The 17801-nt window shown below is 44.4% G+C and overlaps 1 protein-coding gene across 1 annotated transcript; it reads right to left on the reverse strand.

Moving 5' to 3' along the window:
• Positions 1-2165: 2165 nt before the first annotated feature.
• Positions 2166-3545, reverse strand: GPR141 (G protein-coupled receptor 141). Its single transcript, XM_006085424.3, has one exon. It carries the CDS (start codon positions 3297-3299, stop codon positions 2394-2396), a length of 906 nt encoding a protein of 301 aa, XP_006085486.1. The 5' UTR covers positions 3300-3545; the 3' UTR covers positions 2166-2393.
• Between the last annotated feature and the right edge of the window lie 14256 nt (positions 3546-17801).

Consider the following 17801-nt stretch of genomic DNA (forward strand, 5'->3'; position numbering starts at 1 on the left):
TGTTGTTTTTTTGTTTGTTTGTTTGTTGGTGTTGATTTGTATGAGTTCTTTATAAACTTTGGATATTAACCCCTTATCAGATGTACCATTGGCGAATATGTTCTCCCATTCAGTGGATTGTCTTTTCATTTTGTTGATGGTTTCCTTTGCCTTGCAAAAACTTTTTAGTTTAATGTAGTCCCATTTATTTATTTTTTCTTGTTTCCTTTGTTCAAGGATATATATCAGAGAAAGGACAATGTTAGAGAGTTTATTGCCTATGTTTTCTTCTATAAGTTTTATGGTTTCAGGTCTTACATTTAAGTCCTTAATCCATTTTTAGTTTATTCTTATATATGGTATACCATATACCATATTATACCATATACAAGAAAGTAGTCTAGTTTCATTTTTTTGCATGTACTGTCCAATTCTCCAAACATTATTTATTGAATGGACTGTGTTTACCCCCTTTTATAATCTTGCCTCCTTTGTCATATATTAATTGACCACATAGACATGGATTATGTATGGGCTCTCTTTGTGTCTATGTGTCTGTTTTTCATAAGTAATTTTAAAAGCTTTTAAATATTTTACTATAATTATTTTCTTACAAAGTTTATGGTGTTAAAAATTTTCTTAAAATTGTTATGGCTCTCAGAAATTTTTTTACAAATGTTATGGGTCAATGTCAGAAAAAAATAAACCTAAGAAAAATGGGGAAAGAATACAAATAAGAAATAAAAAATATATAACTTGAAAAAGAAAAGAGGACACATAAAATTAAAACAGGAAATATCTCTAGCTGGTTTGGTTCATTGGATAGAGCATTGGCCTGTGTACTGAAGGTTCCTGGGTTCAATTATGGTCAAGGGCATGTATCTCAGTTGCAGGCTCCTCCCCAGCCCGGGCTCTAGTCAGGGTGAGTGCAGGAGGCCACCAATCGATGTATTTCTCTCACATTAATATTTCTGTCTTTCCCTCTCTCTTCCACTTTCTCTCTAAAAATCAATGGAAAAATATCCTCAGGTGAGGATTAAAAAACAAAAACAAACCAGAAAATAATTTGGGAACAAGACATATGCAGTATGTTGCTCCTTTTTCTTCCTCAAAGTTAATTTCTATGACTCAGTAATTTTAGTGATCAAAGAAACTCACATGGGTATTTCTTATTCATCTGATAAATTTATGGATCTAGGTAGAAGAAGAAATTAAGAAAAATCTTCAAATCCTGGACATTTATCTCGCTGGGGGGAAAAATGACCTAATTTATTCATTTCTTCTATTCCTACTGTGAATTGCTTCAGGTTTTCTGGGCATTAAATATGAAACTGGATCTGTTCCTTAAGAAGATCAAGATTATGAAAGTTTGAGGGAAATAGTAGAAATATGGGCAGGAGGGAAGAAAACTCACAAGCTTATGTAGTATTAATTTAGCATCCTAATCTTATAGTTAGATGATTTTTCTACATATTTCTCAAAAGTTCTAAAGAATATTGTTTTCATTCATTTAAAGACCCATAACTTTAAGGGTTGAAGAGAACTCAAAGATTTCAGCATAGCTTTCTGTGTCCAAGGAAAATGTAAATTAACTGTGGACCAAGACCTCTATCAATTATTCAAAAACAGAAAAGGGGAAAAAAAGTACTTCCCTTGGGAACTCATTTTAATGCATACAGCAGATTGATCTAAGTTATGCTCTTACCATTATTTAGATATATTAAGTAAATTCCTGAAATTATTTTTGGAGGTATTGAGGAAGTTGACCCAAGTCCTTAAACTTGACCTTTCAAAGGAAAAGTCTAGATAATCTTATTAGAGTAGAAGGCCAAGGGTTCTGTTTCTCCTGATTTCCAGATAAGTGACTTCCTACCAAAGTGTTGATAATCCAGAAAAATTTCTTACTGGCCTCCCCCCACCGCTTATCTGCTTTTATCAGGGTGTGAGTTGACGGTGTAACTATCTTGTTAACAAAGCAGAGCTTGGGCTTTGGAGCTGACTTACACCCAGAATTCATTTACCTAAGGTTTTCCCTGGAATGAAAAGAACCAACTACAGGGCTGAGTCCAATTCAAAGCTTAAGGAGAGACCATGTTTCAGACTGAGGAAATTAAAATAAACTCGAAAAACTCAGAAACCATTACACCCAGGATGCTTGGACGGGCCAAGGAGACCCTGTGCATTGAAAAACAACGCCGTGTTGCAACTGCAGGTGGACAGAACACCAGGAGTCTCAGCATGGGCGCGTCCTTTAGAGATGGCAGGGACTAAATAAGGACTGGGATGAATAAGTCCTTTCATTTGGCTGCCACAAGGCATGGTCTTCATGAAGTCATAAAATATCCTTCCTACCTCCCTCTACTCTTTTTCACTCCTGATGTAAAGGAAGGAAACCTGAACACTGTATTGTGTGGTTAATGGCAAAAGAGGTAATTCCATAGGTCAATTATCTTTTGCTTAAACCAATGGCTTCCCCCAAGAACAAAGAGCAGCAAGTCAAAGCAGCTAATTGCCGTTACACTCAAGAAGATTTCATTATAATATGCAATATCGCTGTTGCAGTCACTTGAGAGCGCCACAGTGTACAAGTAATAGATCCTAAACAACTGGTAGGGAAGGAAGCAAACCATGATGACTCCTATAAAGAACAGGTTTTTCAACTGGGCCCAGAACTCCTGGTGGGACAGTAAGGAGTGACGCAGCTTCCGCACCATCGACATAATGATGAAGATCTGGAAGACCAAGAGAATCAGCGCAATGGCTATGACAACAGCAACGATCAAATAGTTGATGACTCGCACATACGCCCAAGCAAGCTCTTTGTGGAAGTTAAAACAGTTGTCCGTATCATACACGTCAAGACTTCCGTACTGTGAAGCAATCAGGGGCACCATAATGACAATCACCAGCAGCCACAGGCCAGCGCTGGCAGCCACCGCATGCAGTTTCCTGTAGAACTCCACCTTGTCCTTGCGCTTGAAGAAGATGAGGTACCTGATGACCAGGATCACCAGGTAGAACAGGAACGTGAGGTACATGTGGATGTGCAGCATGGCGCTCACGAATTTGCAGAAGGGCAACCCAAATGTCCACTTCTGCTTGATGAGGTAGGTCAGGCGGAAAGGCACGGTCAGCAGGAAGACACTGTGGACCACCACCAGGTTCACGACCGCTGTGGTGGTCACTGACCGGGTGTTCATCTTCACGAGGAGGAACAAAATGGAGATGACGCCCACCAGCCCGCCGATGAGCACTGCGCCGTAGATCCCGGTTAAGCAGGATGTCAGTATAGGTGTGCAGGAACTATTGTTGGCAGACATACTTCAGAAGCCACCTGGAAGAGACAAAGCACCCATGTAATTGATGAACTTCCAGAGCTTCCATGTAAGTGTACATCCCCCCCCACCCCCGCCGGCACTGGAAATGTGTCTGTGTCATTTACCTGTTTACATGACGTCAACTTTACATGCCTTCAGAATGAAGACAAGCCCAGCCAGTGTGGCTCTGTGGTTGAGCGTCGATCTATGAACCAGGAGGTCACAGTTTGATTCCCGGACAGGGCATATGCCCAGGTTGCAGGCTCGATCCCCAGTGTGGGGTGTGGAGGAGGCAGCTGATTGACGGTTCGCTCTCATTATTGATATTTCTAGCTCTTTCTTTCCCTTCCTCTCTGAAATCAATAAAAATATGTAAAAAAAAATGAAGACTATGTCGAATGTGTGTCTGTGTACTCTAGACTGAAAACATGTAGATCCTAAATCTCTTGTAGGTGAAAGACCTCATGCAGAGATCCCCAGAGACATGTATATATGTACATAGTCAAGATAGTTTGCATAAAGCTGGATTATAGATTGTCTGACGCTGAAACATGGGTACTGGCCCTGTAGCTACCACTGGAAAAAAATTATAAGATGATGAAAAGTTGAGGGAACCCTTTAAGTACACAAAATGTATACATACTTTAAGAGCTGATAGTTCAACGGATGTTTCTTCCTTTTCAGATTTAACCCATCAGAATTAATAATTATTCAAAGTGTGCATACAGTTTTGGGGGACAACCTATGTATTTTTTAATGATTCTAATTCTCTAATTCCTTCCAAATCATCAGCAAATGATTCAAGAATATTTATGCTCAATTCATTTAAAATAATGATTCATTTGGGGGGAAAAATTGTCTAAGTCAAGGCAGCAAAAAGCAAGAGGAGGGTATACCTGAATTTCTAATCACAGTTATAATATCACCCAGCATTAGGGCCTTGGCCAAGTTTTGTCCGTGGGCCCCACAAAAGCGCATCATATCTCCTAAGGCTTCCATCGCCCAACCTCACATCCATAAAAGAACCACTATTATTTTTCCTCAGGACTCCTGAATGATCCTTCCCCTAGACCAGGGGTAGGCAACCCCTGGCACACGTGCCAAATATGGCATGCCAGTAACTTTTGCTGGCAGGCGAAACCCTCTCTTATAATCTTCCATTTACAATTTTTTTCTTAATATCAACTTTTCTATATTTCAGATAAATTCAATGTAGGTGCATCTTAGATAAATAAATAATTTTACATAACAAGTTATCTTAAAGACCATAGACATGGATTGACGAGAGAGGTTAAGAGCAATTTCTATGCCTCTGCCTTAACTCTCCCTGCCTTCCTAGATCCGAACAGTGTTTTGGTTTCATCCACATATGCGTATGAATCTTTGTTCTCGTGATGAATTTTGTTAAGTCTCGTAATAGGAGCAGCCTGATGGATGAAAGTAGTAGCTTGTGCATATCTCTGAAGGTCACGAAATATAAACCTGATGTAAAATCTCTGTCATCAGTGATGCAGCAGCAAAAGTCCCACTGATAATATCAAACGGAGTCATAAAGTTTTCTGTCAGACTATCAGTGTACATGTATACATTAAAAAATAAATGTATTTTTCATAATCATATACTGTGTTTTTGTCGCTTGAATGAATTTTATTATTTCTTCAAGGTTCTTCACATATGTATACCTTAAGAGATATCAAGTAGGTGTAACATGTTCTCAAAAAATTAGGGTTGGCACGCAGAAGAATTTTGAGTCAGAGATTTTGCTGGTTTTGGCATGCACTCACAAAAAGGTTGCCCACCCCTGCCCTAAACAGTCTTGGTCCTTCCTAATTCCTTTTCTACATTCTAACTCATTACCACTAAATGGAAGATTTAGGATCTATTCATTTCAATAGTCAAATTATTTAAATTCCTTCAATGGTTTCCTATTTTTTAAAGATAAGAATCAAAATCCTTACATGTTTAAAATGTCCTGGGTTATGGCAAAATCTGATCCCTTGAGACCAGATTCAAGAAATAATGTAGAGATGAAATTGACAGGATTTGAAGGATGTATATGGGGAAAGAAGTGTCTCAATTACTCTCAGATTTCTGACTTGAGTGTATGTGTGATTAGAGATCTGTGTATTGGCACCAGGAACAAATGCGAGGAAGGATATTACATTATTCACTTAATACCTGACCATCATAACACATTTACAATTATTCTTATTCTTCTCTTGAATGTTTCTTCATACAACCAAAATTACCCAGCAATAAAAATGAACCAATGCCCGGCTGGTGTGGCTCAGTGGTTGAGCAGTGACCTATGAACCAGGAGATCACATTCAATTCCCAGTCAGGGCACATGCCTGGGTTTCAGGTTTGGTCCCTGGTAGGGTCATGTGGGAGACAGCTGATCAATGGTTCTCTCTCATCATTGATGTTTCTATCTTTTTCTCCCATTCCCTTCCTCTCTCTGAAATCAATAAAAAGATATTTTTTTAAAAAATGAAGCAACTACTAATATACACAATACCAATGAATGACAAAAACATCTTACTAAATCATGTATTCTCAATATCGCCCCCAAGGGGTCAAAAGTTTGTTCTTGAGGTGTGAAAAACTACTACTTATGTATAAAACACACATGTACATATACTACATAAACAGACATACAGCCTATCTATGGTATTAAAATTTCATAAGAAAGGGAGGGACAATTATGGGAAAATGTCTAAAAAGACTGTTGGGGGGGGCAATAAAAAAGTTGAGAAACACTTTACTAAATAGAAGATGCCAGCCACAAAAGACTACATAGCGTATGATTTCTTTTCTAGAAAATCAATACTAATGTGATTAAAAGAAAAATCAATGTAGTCCAGGGCCCAGGTAGCAGAGGAAGATACAGACTTCCAAGGGCCATGGGGGAACTTACGGGGTGATGGGATGTTTTATATCATGTTGGTCAAAGCTCACTGAACTTACTCTCAAAACTGGTCAATTTCCTTGCATATAGCTTATACCTTGATAAAACTAATACTATATAATAAAAGAGTAATATGCAAATTGCCCCTAACGATGGTCCAACCAGAAGGACTGGTCACTATGCCACGCACTGACTACCAGGGGGCAGACACTCAATGCAGGAGCTGCCCCCTAGTGGTCAGTGCACTCCCACAGGGGGAGCGCCACTCAGCAACAAGCGTGGCTGATGGCTGCCAGTGTAGTGGCAGTGGTGGGAGCCTCTCTAACCTCTGCGGCAGTGCTAAGGATGTCCAACTGTGGGTTATGTCCAACTGTGAGTGGGCCTAAGCCTCAGTCGGACATCCCCTGAGGGCTCCTGGGCTGTCAGAGATGTCTGAATGCCAGCTTAGGCCTAATCCCCTGGGGAGCGGGCTTAAGCCAGCAGGTGGACATCCCCTGAGGGGTCCTGGACTGTGAGAGGGCATAGGCCAGGCCGAGGGATGCCCCCCCTCCCGCTCTGAGTGCACAAATTTTTGTGCACCGGGCCTCTAGTTTAAAATGATGATGATGATGATGATGATGATGACCTGACCCGAGAGTCTCTGCTTTTGTGAGCATGAGAGAGTTTCTAAGTGGCCCACTTAAAAGGTTGCCTACTGTTATATTTGTTCTATGTGAGTGTAATCTCTGCACTTGCCTTTAATTTTTTCCTGAAGAGAAGTACCTCTATCAAGTAGACATGAAACTATATTGTGTTTGTATCTGAATCAAGGATGAATGTCCCACCATAAGTTGGTGATGCTTACAAATTATAAGAAGGCAAAAGGGAATACAATGAACTCCATAAATCCAAGCAAAGGCAGGAAGGAAAAAAATAAATAGAAAACAAACAAGAAAACATGGTAAGTAGACAAATTTGAAAAGAAAACAATAAGTCCAGACATATCTGAAATCATAATCCACACAAACTATTTATATTTTGTTTCTCCAGGTACAAAAAAGAAAAACTGCATACATCTCTGTGAATATACTAAACACCACTGGATTACATGCTGTGGAGCAGTGAATTCTATGGTATGTGGGTCCCATCTCCATAAGGCCATTGTTTAGAGAGAAGGAAAGAAAAAGCTGTCTGAACTGAGCCTCTGGTGATGAGGAAGAAGAGTGAGAACCATCCCTGATAAAAGCGAGCAATGAAGACAGAATACGTGGTGCCAAGTGCTGCGTTCATGCTGGGTGCCCCGGGTCAGCCAGCTTGGTGCCAGGGTGCCAGGAACGGAGAGCTTTGGGCGACCTGGCCAGACTCAGGCGAAATGTCCTGGTCCTGCTGACCTTATTCTACAATCCTCTTTGCTTCCCACTCCATCCCTGGATTCACTTCTTCCTATTCGCACAAAACAGATGGGCCCCACCCCCTGCCCATCCAACAGGACAGAACACGCCCTGCCCATCATTTCTTCATAGAGATTACCAGCAGCATCTCGCTTTCCCCTGCACCCCCATTCCCACCATTGCCCCAGAAACGAAGAGTTTATGGAAGCTGTGTGAGTCCCCACTGTGTCTCCAGGGCCAGAGGAACACCTGTATCTGTACTGGGATCAGAAGACAAATCGCTAAATCTTACCACCAGAGGGAAACCTTGAGATCATTGGCCCAACACACCCTCTAGACCAGTGGTTCTCAACCTTCTGGCCCTTTAAATAGAGTTCCTCATGTTGTGACCCAACCTTAAAATTATTTTCATTGCTACTTCATAACTGTAATGTTGCTACTGTTATGAATCGTCATGTAAATATCTGATATGCAGGATGGTCTTAGGCGACCCCTGTGAAAGGGTCGTTCAACCGCCAAAGGGGTCGCGACCCACAGGTTGAGAACCGCTGCTATAGACTGAGGAAGACTCCAGCCCACAGGGGCCCCTTCATTAACTAACTCACAGCAGTGGGCAGCTGAGTCTCAGGGCCTGTTCCTCCCCTGCGGCTACAGGGGAGCTCCAGAGGCCCAGAGAGGTGGGTGCCGGCTCCTCAGAGGCAGAGACATGCTTCAACCCACCCCACGTGCCCTTCTTCAAGGTCATTGTTAGGAGCCAGGACGAAGAGCCTGCCTGGGCTAGAAGAGGCAGAACAGTGAGCAGAGGCTGTTGTCGGACCAATGGCTTCCCTGCCTTTGAGATGCCTTTAGAGCAAATCCTAGTCTGGTATGTTTGCTGAGAACAAATAGGGTCATTCACTTGCATCTCTCCAGGAAAACTGAGCAGCATTCTACTGCAAATATTTTCAGACAAGGCCCGGAATGACCACTCCACTGAAGGACTGCCTCGAGGTAGCCAAGAAAAGCTGAGAATAGGGGAAGCAGCGTGGGAAACCACCAAACAGATGTCAGCTCTGAAGAAGTCATTAGAGGGAGTTATATCCCCAAGTAACATATCAAAGGTCCCCCTCCCACTTCCCCACATTCACGCTCTCTCAGTTCCCCTCCCCAAGCTGGAAAGGAGGCCCCTGCTCTTCAGCTGAAACTGCAAACCCTGCTTCGCTGAGACTGTTTCAAGGAATCATTCATCAAAACGAGGAGCGGGAACCAACAAGAGCTCTCTGGGCCTGAGCTGTCACTCCTGCCTCGTTGGGGAGGTGGACATGGCTCCCTGCTTTACAGCTTCTGGTTACCGACAAGGGTAGTGAGAGCTGAGGCTGGGCCACAGGAGGTTGAAACTCACAGACTTGGTTCCCTCTGAGGCAGAGCCACATCCCTCCCAGAATCCCCCTCCGTGCACTGTTTACCACCTGCTTCCTGCCAAATGAGGAGCAGGCTGCGGAGTCTCCCCATTCCAGCGGGGAACTTTGCACGGATCCATAGGTCTATTGATAATAAAATGTGCTGGGGCCCTAGCCAGTTTGGCTCAGTGGATAGAGCATCATCCTGCAGACTGAAGGGTCCCGGGTTTGATTCTGGTCAAGGGCACATGCCCGGGTTGCAGGCTCGATCCCCAGCGTGGGGCGTGCAGGAGGCAGCTGACAATGATTCTCTCTCATCATTGATGTTTCTATTTCTCTCTCCCTCTCCCTTCTTCTCTGAAATCAATAAAAATATATTTAAAATGTGCTGTGAATCCTGACCATCTCCTTACTGGAAATCTTGCTTCAAAGAAACACCCTGTCGCGTCTGTGGGCTTGTGACCCTGGAGTTCCTGGGTGCCCAGTGCAGTGGCTTCGCGCCACCCTCACAATCTGGCCTCCTTAGTCCTCCCAACGCCCAAGGACAGAAAAGAACACGTCAGGGAGTCAGGGAACCAGTTAGGCAGGAGGGCTTCAGGCGGACAAGGCATGACAGTCAGCCATTGCAGTGACTTTCTCCCTCTAAGCTCCCTTCCAGCCCAGCGAAGAGCTGGAAGATGAGCAGTGAGGAAGGCCGCTCTCACGTTCTCACCTCACCTGGCTGGCGCCCGGTGTGGCTCAGCAAGCGCCACAGCAGGCTCTCCCTTTTGGCACCACCGTGACCACCTCTTGTGTTTATCCAAATGTTCATCTGTTCTTTCATTATCTTCTGTTTATCATAGTAACTACCAGGGTCTCACTTCCTTCTCTTTTCTCAGTGGTTTCGTTTTGTTTTGTTTTGTTTTATCACACATAAAAAGAGGCAACTAAGTTAAAGAAACTAAAGAATAATTAGAAGATGGACAGTATTTTTTTCACTCTTTTAAATATTTTGGTACATTTGCTGCTAGTATTTTTTTGATGCATCTATGTTAGTGAGATAGTTACAATCGCAATGCAGCTCATTTTTCAGCCCGTATTTTTCACTAGTAATATATTGAAGTACTTCGTCTTAAAGCTTCCCTACTTTTATTTCTTTAAATAGGTTTTTATTGATTTTTGTTTGTTTACTTTAGAGGGAAAAGAAGGGAGAGGGACAGAGAGACAGAAACATCGATTGGGATCCACTGCCTCCTGCATTCCTCCTACTAGGGACTGAGCCCGCAACCCAGCCGTGTGGCCTGACCAGGAATTGAGCCGGTGACCTCTTGGTTCCTGGGTCGATGCTCAACCACTGAGCAACACTGGCCAGGCAAAACTTCTCTACTTTTAAATGACTACAGAACATCCCAACCAGTGGACATCTTGAATGTTATTTAATCAAATTTCCAGCAATGGGGGTGTTTCTAACTTGCTGTAATTATAAGTAAGTCTATGATAAACATTTTTGTGAATTAAGCACTTTACATATTTTGGATTATTTTCGGAAGGCGGCATCCAAGAAAAGAGTGTTCACATGACATGACATATTTGTGTATCTAGATTTTAGAGCCAGATTGCTTTATTGACAGATGTAAATGTAAAGTAGTTATTGAAAGTAAAAATGCTATTCCTGCTTTCTAATGTAGGCTATTCCTATCAAGCAGTGTGTTTCTAATACTTTAGACAAATGACTCCATCATCCAGCAGTCTTCACTCATGGTTCTTGCAGGCAGAATTCTCAAATGAGCAACACCAGGGCTACGGGTAAAATCCTATCCTCAAGTAACATATTTCCCCTGGAAGCTTGCACCACCCTCTCAGCAAGCTAAGCCAACAGCAAAAGAAAACACTCCCAGAAGTCCTATAGGTCCTCTCCTGCTCAATCCACGCCTTCCCTCCACATCTACATAGCGTTCTGGGCAAACCATGGGCCTCTTTCTTGGAGCCCAATATCACCTGCCCACAAATCTGGATGCTACGGCCGCCTGACCCCTGGAGAGGACCAAGAACGGACAGTGGCTTCAGAGAAGGCCGAGCCTCTTTCCGAAGGGCAAGATGGCATGTCAATTGAGAATGAGCCAACATCGATGGCGGGAGGCACCATGCCTCCAAGGTGAATGTGAAATATAAGCTTATTTGGAGCAGGAGGCCCTCGCGCAAAGGCCGGGGAGGGGCCTTGGGTTCCTGCTGTGCCACACCAGTGAGCACGTCTGTCCCAGCATCATTTGTTGGTAACAACAGCTGCCCTGTCCCGAGTGCTTCCTTGGGTCCTGGTGGCCTGGTGGAACTTTCACCTACATTACTTATGTTCCTCCCAAGTCTAGAATGTGGGTATTTTTTATCCCAAATATCCGTTGAAGAAATTGAAGTTCAGGTTTGCTCAGCCACCAAGCGGCAGCACTGAAACCCGCAGGTTGGGTGCTATCGGCAGGGAGGCCACGGTGCAGAAGTCCCCGCCTGTGAAAGAAAAGGGGGCCACACAACCCCTGCTGCATCCCTGCTCCCCTTCGAGCTGGGGAGTCCCCTCGACAGCTGGCCCTCGGTTCTCCGCTGCATTTGTCTGCATCACTACGACCAGTCACCAGGGTACTGCAAGGCAATGTGGACACCAGCAGGGGGCTGGGAGAGGTCATTCAACAGGCCCCCATGGCATTCTCAAAAGCCAATGAATGCTTGAGAAGCAAGTCATCAGATTGCAAGATATTAAAAAACAAAACTGCATTCAAATGTGATTACTAAAGTTTAATTTGCCCCTAAGATAGATTCCTGAGCCCTTTTCTTAATTTCTTTTCATTTTTTTGAACTCTAAGTCCTTAACTCCCCTTTTTAGAGACTGGAAATCACACAGAGAGATTGTTACAGTGGTTCCTGAGAGATCTGGCCCAGAGACATAGTCTCGCCATCGGTGGGCACGAGCAGCTGGCATCTGTAAGTGCCACGGCTCTGTGCCCAGGGATCCCTGGGTGAGCAGCTGGGGCACAGTGCTCTCCTAGGATTGCCAGGCTTGCGTCACCCCGTGCCTTTCCTCTGACGGCCTTTTAGTCTGGTGCATGGTTTGTTTCCCAGCCCCTCTGGGTCTTGGGGCCTCCTTGACTCCCAGCCATCTTCCCTGGTACTCCTGTCTTCACTCCATGGCCTCCCACTCATTTAGCTGTGGCTCTCTGTTCAGTGAGCTCCCGGGACCAGCCAGCCCTGGCTATTGGTCCCAGCCTGGCGCTGATGTTCTTTAGGGCCTGTGTCCTGTTAATCCTGCCAGCCCGTTCCCCTGCCCATCCCTCGGGGGCTGAAGTCATTTCCTGTAGAAATCTCCAGTGTAGGGGGAGGGGCCACCAACTTCCTTAGTTTCCCATCTAGTTCTCAACTCCTTTTATCTTGGTTTGCTACCCAGCAGCCTCTGAACAAGTCCATTGTACCCATGCGGAGGAGAACTCTAAGATTAGATAAATTAGTCCCTCTTCAGTGGCTCGTGATTCTCAGATATGTGAGGCAAAGGGTACGTATCAGTATATCTGAAGAGAGGAACTAAGTTGCTAGGGGCATTTTGGTCCTCTGTAGAGGAATATGAGGACCAGTTTGCCCAGTATTAAGCACAAGGGGAAATCCATATTAGAATGGATGGAAGAACCAGCAATGGTGGAGGTAGGAAGAGGCACCAGATATCCAAACATGCATCAGAAACTTCTTGGGAGAATGTTGCACAGAAAACCTCAACACTGAATCTGAGGGTCAAACACGATGACCAATTCGAAGATTTTATAATTAACAAAGACCTGGCTTTGGCAGTCACCTCTTACTCCATCTCTTAGCTCACCTAGACTTCACCTCAGGCTCCAACAACAGAACTCTCTTGTAACAGTCCTGAGTACCAAGCACGCAAAGGCATTTCTTTCCGGTCTTCTGGTTGACCCTTCAGCTTCTTAAAGCTACCAAATACCAACATGAGCAGCTTCTCTGGATTCTGGCCACAGAGTTAACCTCAGCCCCGAAGGCCCTTCAAGCAGAATACTCAGAAAGAACTGGACCTTGAAGTTCCAAGACTGAGCAGAGGGAAGGGTATTTACTAGAGATCTCAAACCTGGGTCATTGACTTGGCTTAAATATTTTTCTCCTGGACGATGTGTTTGCATCTTAAATCACACGCTAGTATTACTGTTCATATTCTGTATTTGTTATGTACAGCTACAACTGCTGTATACAATGAGATAGAAATCCCTTGCCTTTCCCATAGTTTCTGAGTAGAATGGTTTAGTGGGGTTCAATGGTGCCAGCCCCCCAGAGAGATATGTTCAAGTCTTAATCCCAGACACCTATGAATGTGACCTTATTTGGAAAAAGAATCTTTGTAGATATAATTAATTTAGGGATCCTGGATTTTCCAAGTGGGCCCTAAATCCAATGACAAAAAGGCACATCAGGGAGAGGCACGCAGAGAAAAGAGGAGAAAGCCAGGTGAAGACAGGCAGAGATTGGCGTTACACAGCCAGACCCCAAGGAATACCTAGAGCCACAGAGAATGTCGAAGGGACAAGGAAGGTTCAAATTCAAACTGGCTCTGCTCCATACCCCGGCTGCCCTGATCCCAGGAGGAAGTTAAGATCACCTGATGAAACCCCCTTCACAGAGAGCACAGCTTCCTCTTCATGCCTCTATAGTGCCCCCCACACCACCAGAAAGTAGCCACTCTTTGCCAGTCTTCAGGTATCAGCTTTGCTGTAAAAAGAAATGGCTTTTAAAAAAAAAAATATATATATATATATATATATATACATATATATATATGGTATTGATTTTTTACAGAGAGGAAGGGAGAGGGGTAGAGAGTCAGAAACATCGATGAGAGAGAAGCATCGATCAGCCGCCTCCTGCACAACCCCCACCGGGGATGTGCCCGCAACCAAGGCACATGCCCTTGATGGGAATCGAACCTGGGACCCTTGAGTCCGCAGGCCGACGCTCTATCCACAGAGCCAAACCGGTCAGGGCAGAAATGACCTGACACTATCTATCCACAGAGCCAAACCGGTCAGGGCTTTTGATTCATGACCTGACACTATCTGCAGAAGCAGAGAAAGGTGGTGACAGGAGTGGGTGGCCATCCAGTGTCCATGGTCCAGACAGAGCAGTATCAGGTAGGCAAATGGGTCACCATATCACCCTTTTTGTCTCTGTTTCTTTCCAACTCTAGCTCTGATCTCACCACCCAGCCCAGGCACACACATAAGCACCCTGGGTCCCTGGGCCACCAATGCCTGGGTCCTCCCTTTCAGCGGCATGGGTGCCAGTCAGGGGGAGCCCGGGGGATATGGCGGTGAAGTCACTGCCTCAAGACCAGAAGCGGGACCTCAATCACTCCTCCTTCCTCGTGTCCGAACGGCCGGCCCTGCCTCAGTCCCTCAGCAGTGCCCTGCCCCTCCTTTCCTTGGGAGATGGTCACCCTGAGACCTGCCCTTTGGGTTTTCAGGTTTTGCGACTTAACAAGTAAGAGGACGATGAAGACCATAGATCTCTAGGGAGAGTGACAACACCTCCAGGGGCTCTCAAGTCCGAGAGGTGGCGCTTGGACTGGGGTTCCTGAGTTGCTGCCCGTTCAGGTATCTGTCTTCTATTTTTACCACCTGGCGGACTGAGGGTTCTAAAACCCTGATGTTCTGCAGCATTTAATCAACCTTGAGGCATTATTCAGGGACATCAGGCTGCTCTCCTATCTGCAGTTGAACGTTTGCCTCTGGAATTCCTAGCTAGATCTCTCCCTGCTAAAGAATATCCACACACATCCTGCAGGAAGGACTGAGGAGCAAGGAGGGACCCAGGGAGAAGCTGTGGGATTTCAGAGACATTACCTGCAGTTACAGACTGACATGACGTTTCCTGGTGGTGTTTGAAACAGGCTGAAATTTACCAGCAGGGGTAGAGTTGTTGTTTATTTTCTTTTTCTTATTTATTTATTTATTTATTTATTTATTTTTAATAATTAAATCTTTATTGTTCAGATTATTACATTTGTTCCTCTTTTTTTTCCCCCCATAACTCCCCTCCTCCCAGTTCCCACCCCACCCTCCGCCCTCACTCCCCACCCACTGTCCTCATCCATAGGTGCATGATTTTTGTCCAGTCTCTTCCCGCATTTCCCACACCCCTTCCCCCCCCCCCCCGCAAGCATAGTCAGTCCATTCCCTTTCTATGTCCCTGATTCTATTATAATCACCAGTTCATTCTGTTCATCAGATTATTTATTCACTTGATTCTTAGATTCACTTGTTGATAGATGCGTATTTGTTGTTCATAATTTGTATCTTTACCTTTTTCTTCTTCTTCCTCTTCTTAAAGGATACCTTTCAGCATTTCATATAATACTGGTTTGGTGGTGATGAACTCCTTTAGCTTTTCCTTATCTGTGAAGCTCTTTATCTGACCTTCAATTCTGAATGATAGCTTTGCTGGATAAAGTACTCTTGGTTGTAGGTTCTTGGTATTCATCACTTTGAATATTTCTTGCCACTCCCTTCTGGCCTGCAAAGTTTCTGTTGAGAAATCAGCTGACAGTCATATGGGTATTCCCTTATAGGTAACTGAGTTTCTTTCTCTTGCTGCTTTTAAGATTCTCTCTTTGTCTTTTGCTCTTGGCATTTTAATTATGATGTGTCTTGGTGTGGTCCTCTTTGGATTCCTTTTGTTTGGGGTTCTCTGCGCTTCCTGGACTTGTAAATCTATTTCTTTCACCAAGTAGGGGAAGTTTTCTGCCATTATTTCTTCAAATAGGTTTTCAATATCTTGCTCTCTCTCATCTTCTGGCACCCCTATTATTCTGATGTTGGTACGCTTGTAGCTGTCCCAGAGGCTCCTTACACTATCTTCACACTTTCGGATTCTTTTTTCATTTTGCTTTTCCGGTTGGGTGTTTTTTGCTTCCGCGCATTTCAAATCTTTGACTTGATTCTTGCGCTCCTCTGGTCTGCTGTTGGGAGTCTGTATAATATTCTTTATTTCAGTCAGTGTATGCTTACTTTCTAGTTGGTCCTTTATCACACCATCGAGGGTCTCATTAGATTTCCTGTACATCTCATCAAGTTTATCGACAGCTTCTAGAAGCCTCTTGAGAGACCTCAAAAGTGTGGTTTTGAATTCTATATCCAGTAGCCTGCTTTCCTCCGGTTCTGTCCTTTGTGGCCTGTTTCTTTGTCTTGGCATTTTTTTATGCTTCGCTGTGTCTATAGAGTGGCTTTCTGTGTTAAGTGTCCCAATTACCTGAGGTAGACACTCTTGGTGCACCCTCTTTTGGTCTCTGTGAGCAGTCTTGAAGTCAAGCCTTGATTGTTGTAGGTAATTACTACTTGACCTCCAGGCCAACTGGCTGTTCCTTCTTTTTCTTTTTTAGACCTGATTCTTAACAGGCGGAATTGACTTAAAGGAGTTAATCTGCTGTGAAATTTTGAAGATGTCGTGTGGATTCGGGGAGGATGCCCCATCTTCTGCACAAATCACACTAGGCAGTAACCACTCAGCCAGCCCACAATGACCTCTCTAGACTCTGTGACTTATCTTTGCAGCATCTGTCCTCAGGGAGCTCAGTGAGCTCCTCTGTGGCCAGGAAGATGCCCACTCTGCTTGTTTACCAGGAAATGCCCCGCTCCGGGCCACTCGGGTCAGTCAGTACCCTGACCGCATCAACATCAAAAACCAACAGGAAAAAAAGGATGAGACAATCAGAAAATTTGAGCAGTAAGTGCTATTTGATTATATTAAAGAATATCAAGATAAAAGCATTATAGTTATGTTTTTTAAAAGCCCCCTTATCTTTTAGAGACACATATCAAAATATTTATGGATAAAATGGTATTACCTCTGGGGTTTTATTCAAAATGATTCCGTTGTGGGGGCGTGGGGAGGCGGAATAAATCAAACCAGGGCCGCTGTGAGCCGCGTTGCCGTAGCGGGTGTGGCTGGGTGATGGGTGCACAGGCTTGATTGCTCCCTATTGTGCTGTGTTTCAGTTTTCCCATAATGGCACGTTTAATTAGTAATATGAAAAGAACAAGGGCAGAATGCATTTCCCCCAAAAAAGACAAGCAATGGTGAAAGACAGATATATTTGCATTTCCTATGATGAAGAGGGAACAGGGTCAAATTCAGGGCCACCAAAGGCTCTGCTGCCAGTGGGGCTCCCTCCACATCACCGAGCGGGTTCCTCCCACTACCTGGAACCACCCGAGTTCTTCCCTCCGCAGAAAGGACTGTGGACAGAGAATCCATGGTGTGAAACATACGCCGAGAGAATGCCTGGGGCGGGCATGCTGGGCACACCACAGGTATTCAAAGACTGTTCACTCCATAAAAAATCCTCCAAGTGCAAGAGAGAGAGGCCAGCTGACAACCCACAGACACACCGCAGTCCCTGCTACTGGGCCCCCTGCTCCTGCATTCAATACCCCAGCATCCCCAGCCCCTAAGGACTGACCGAGCCTCCTGACCTTCACTCTTGTGGCTGCCCGACCTTCACCCTTGGCAGGGAACGTAGAGTTCAAGACAGCCCTTTATAGAACCTTCTGGAAAGGGACCTGAACCTCAATGGTTTTCAAATCAGTGAAACTTAAAATAACAATAAGATGTTCTTCATCTTGAAAATTAGGGAAGTAAAATACTGTGACAGTCTTCAGAACTGGCAAAGACCAGGTGACATGCTCACTGGAGTTGAAATTGGGATCACATTTCTAGATATCAACTGGGCAACGTATGGCCAGTTCACAGATAGTCATCGTGCTCTTTGAGGCAGTAAATTCTCTTCTAGGAATTACTAACCTCAGCAATATGTACATGTACACACTAGATG

Source organism: Myotis lucifugus, unplaced genomic scaffold (assembly GCF_000147115.1).
Source record: "Myotis lucifugus unplaced genomic scaffold, Myoluc2.0 scaffold_18, whole genome shotgun sequence".
Taxonomy (NCBI): Eukaryota; Metazoa; Chordata; class Mammalia; order Chiroptera; family Vespertilionidae; genus Myotis; species Myotis lucifugus.

What these genes read in the sequence shown, in the direction of transcription:
- GPR141 (XM_006085424.3), bottom strand. Translation starts at nt 3,299, where the DNA reads ATGTCTGCCAACAATAGTTCCTGCACACCTATACTGACATCCTGCTTA.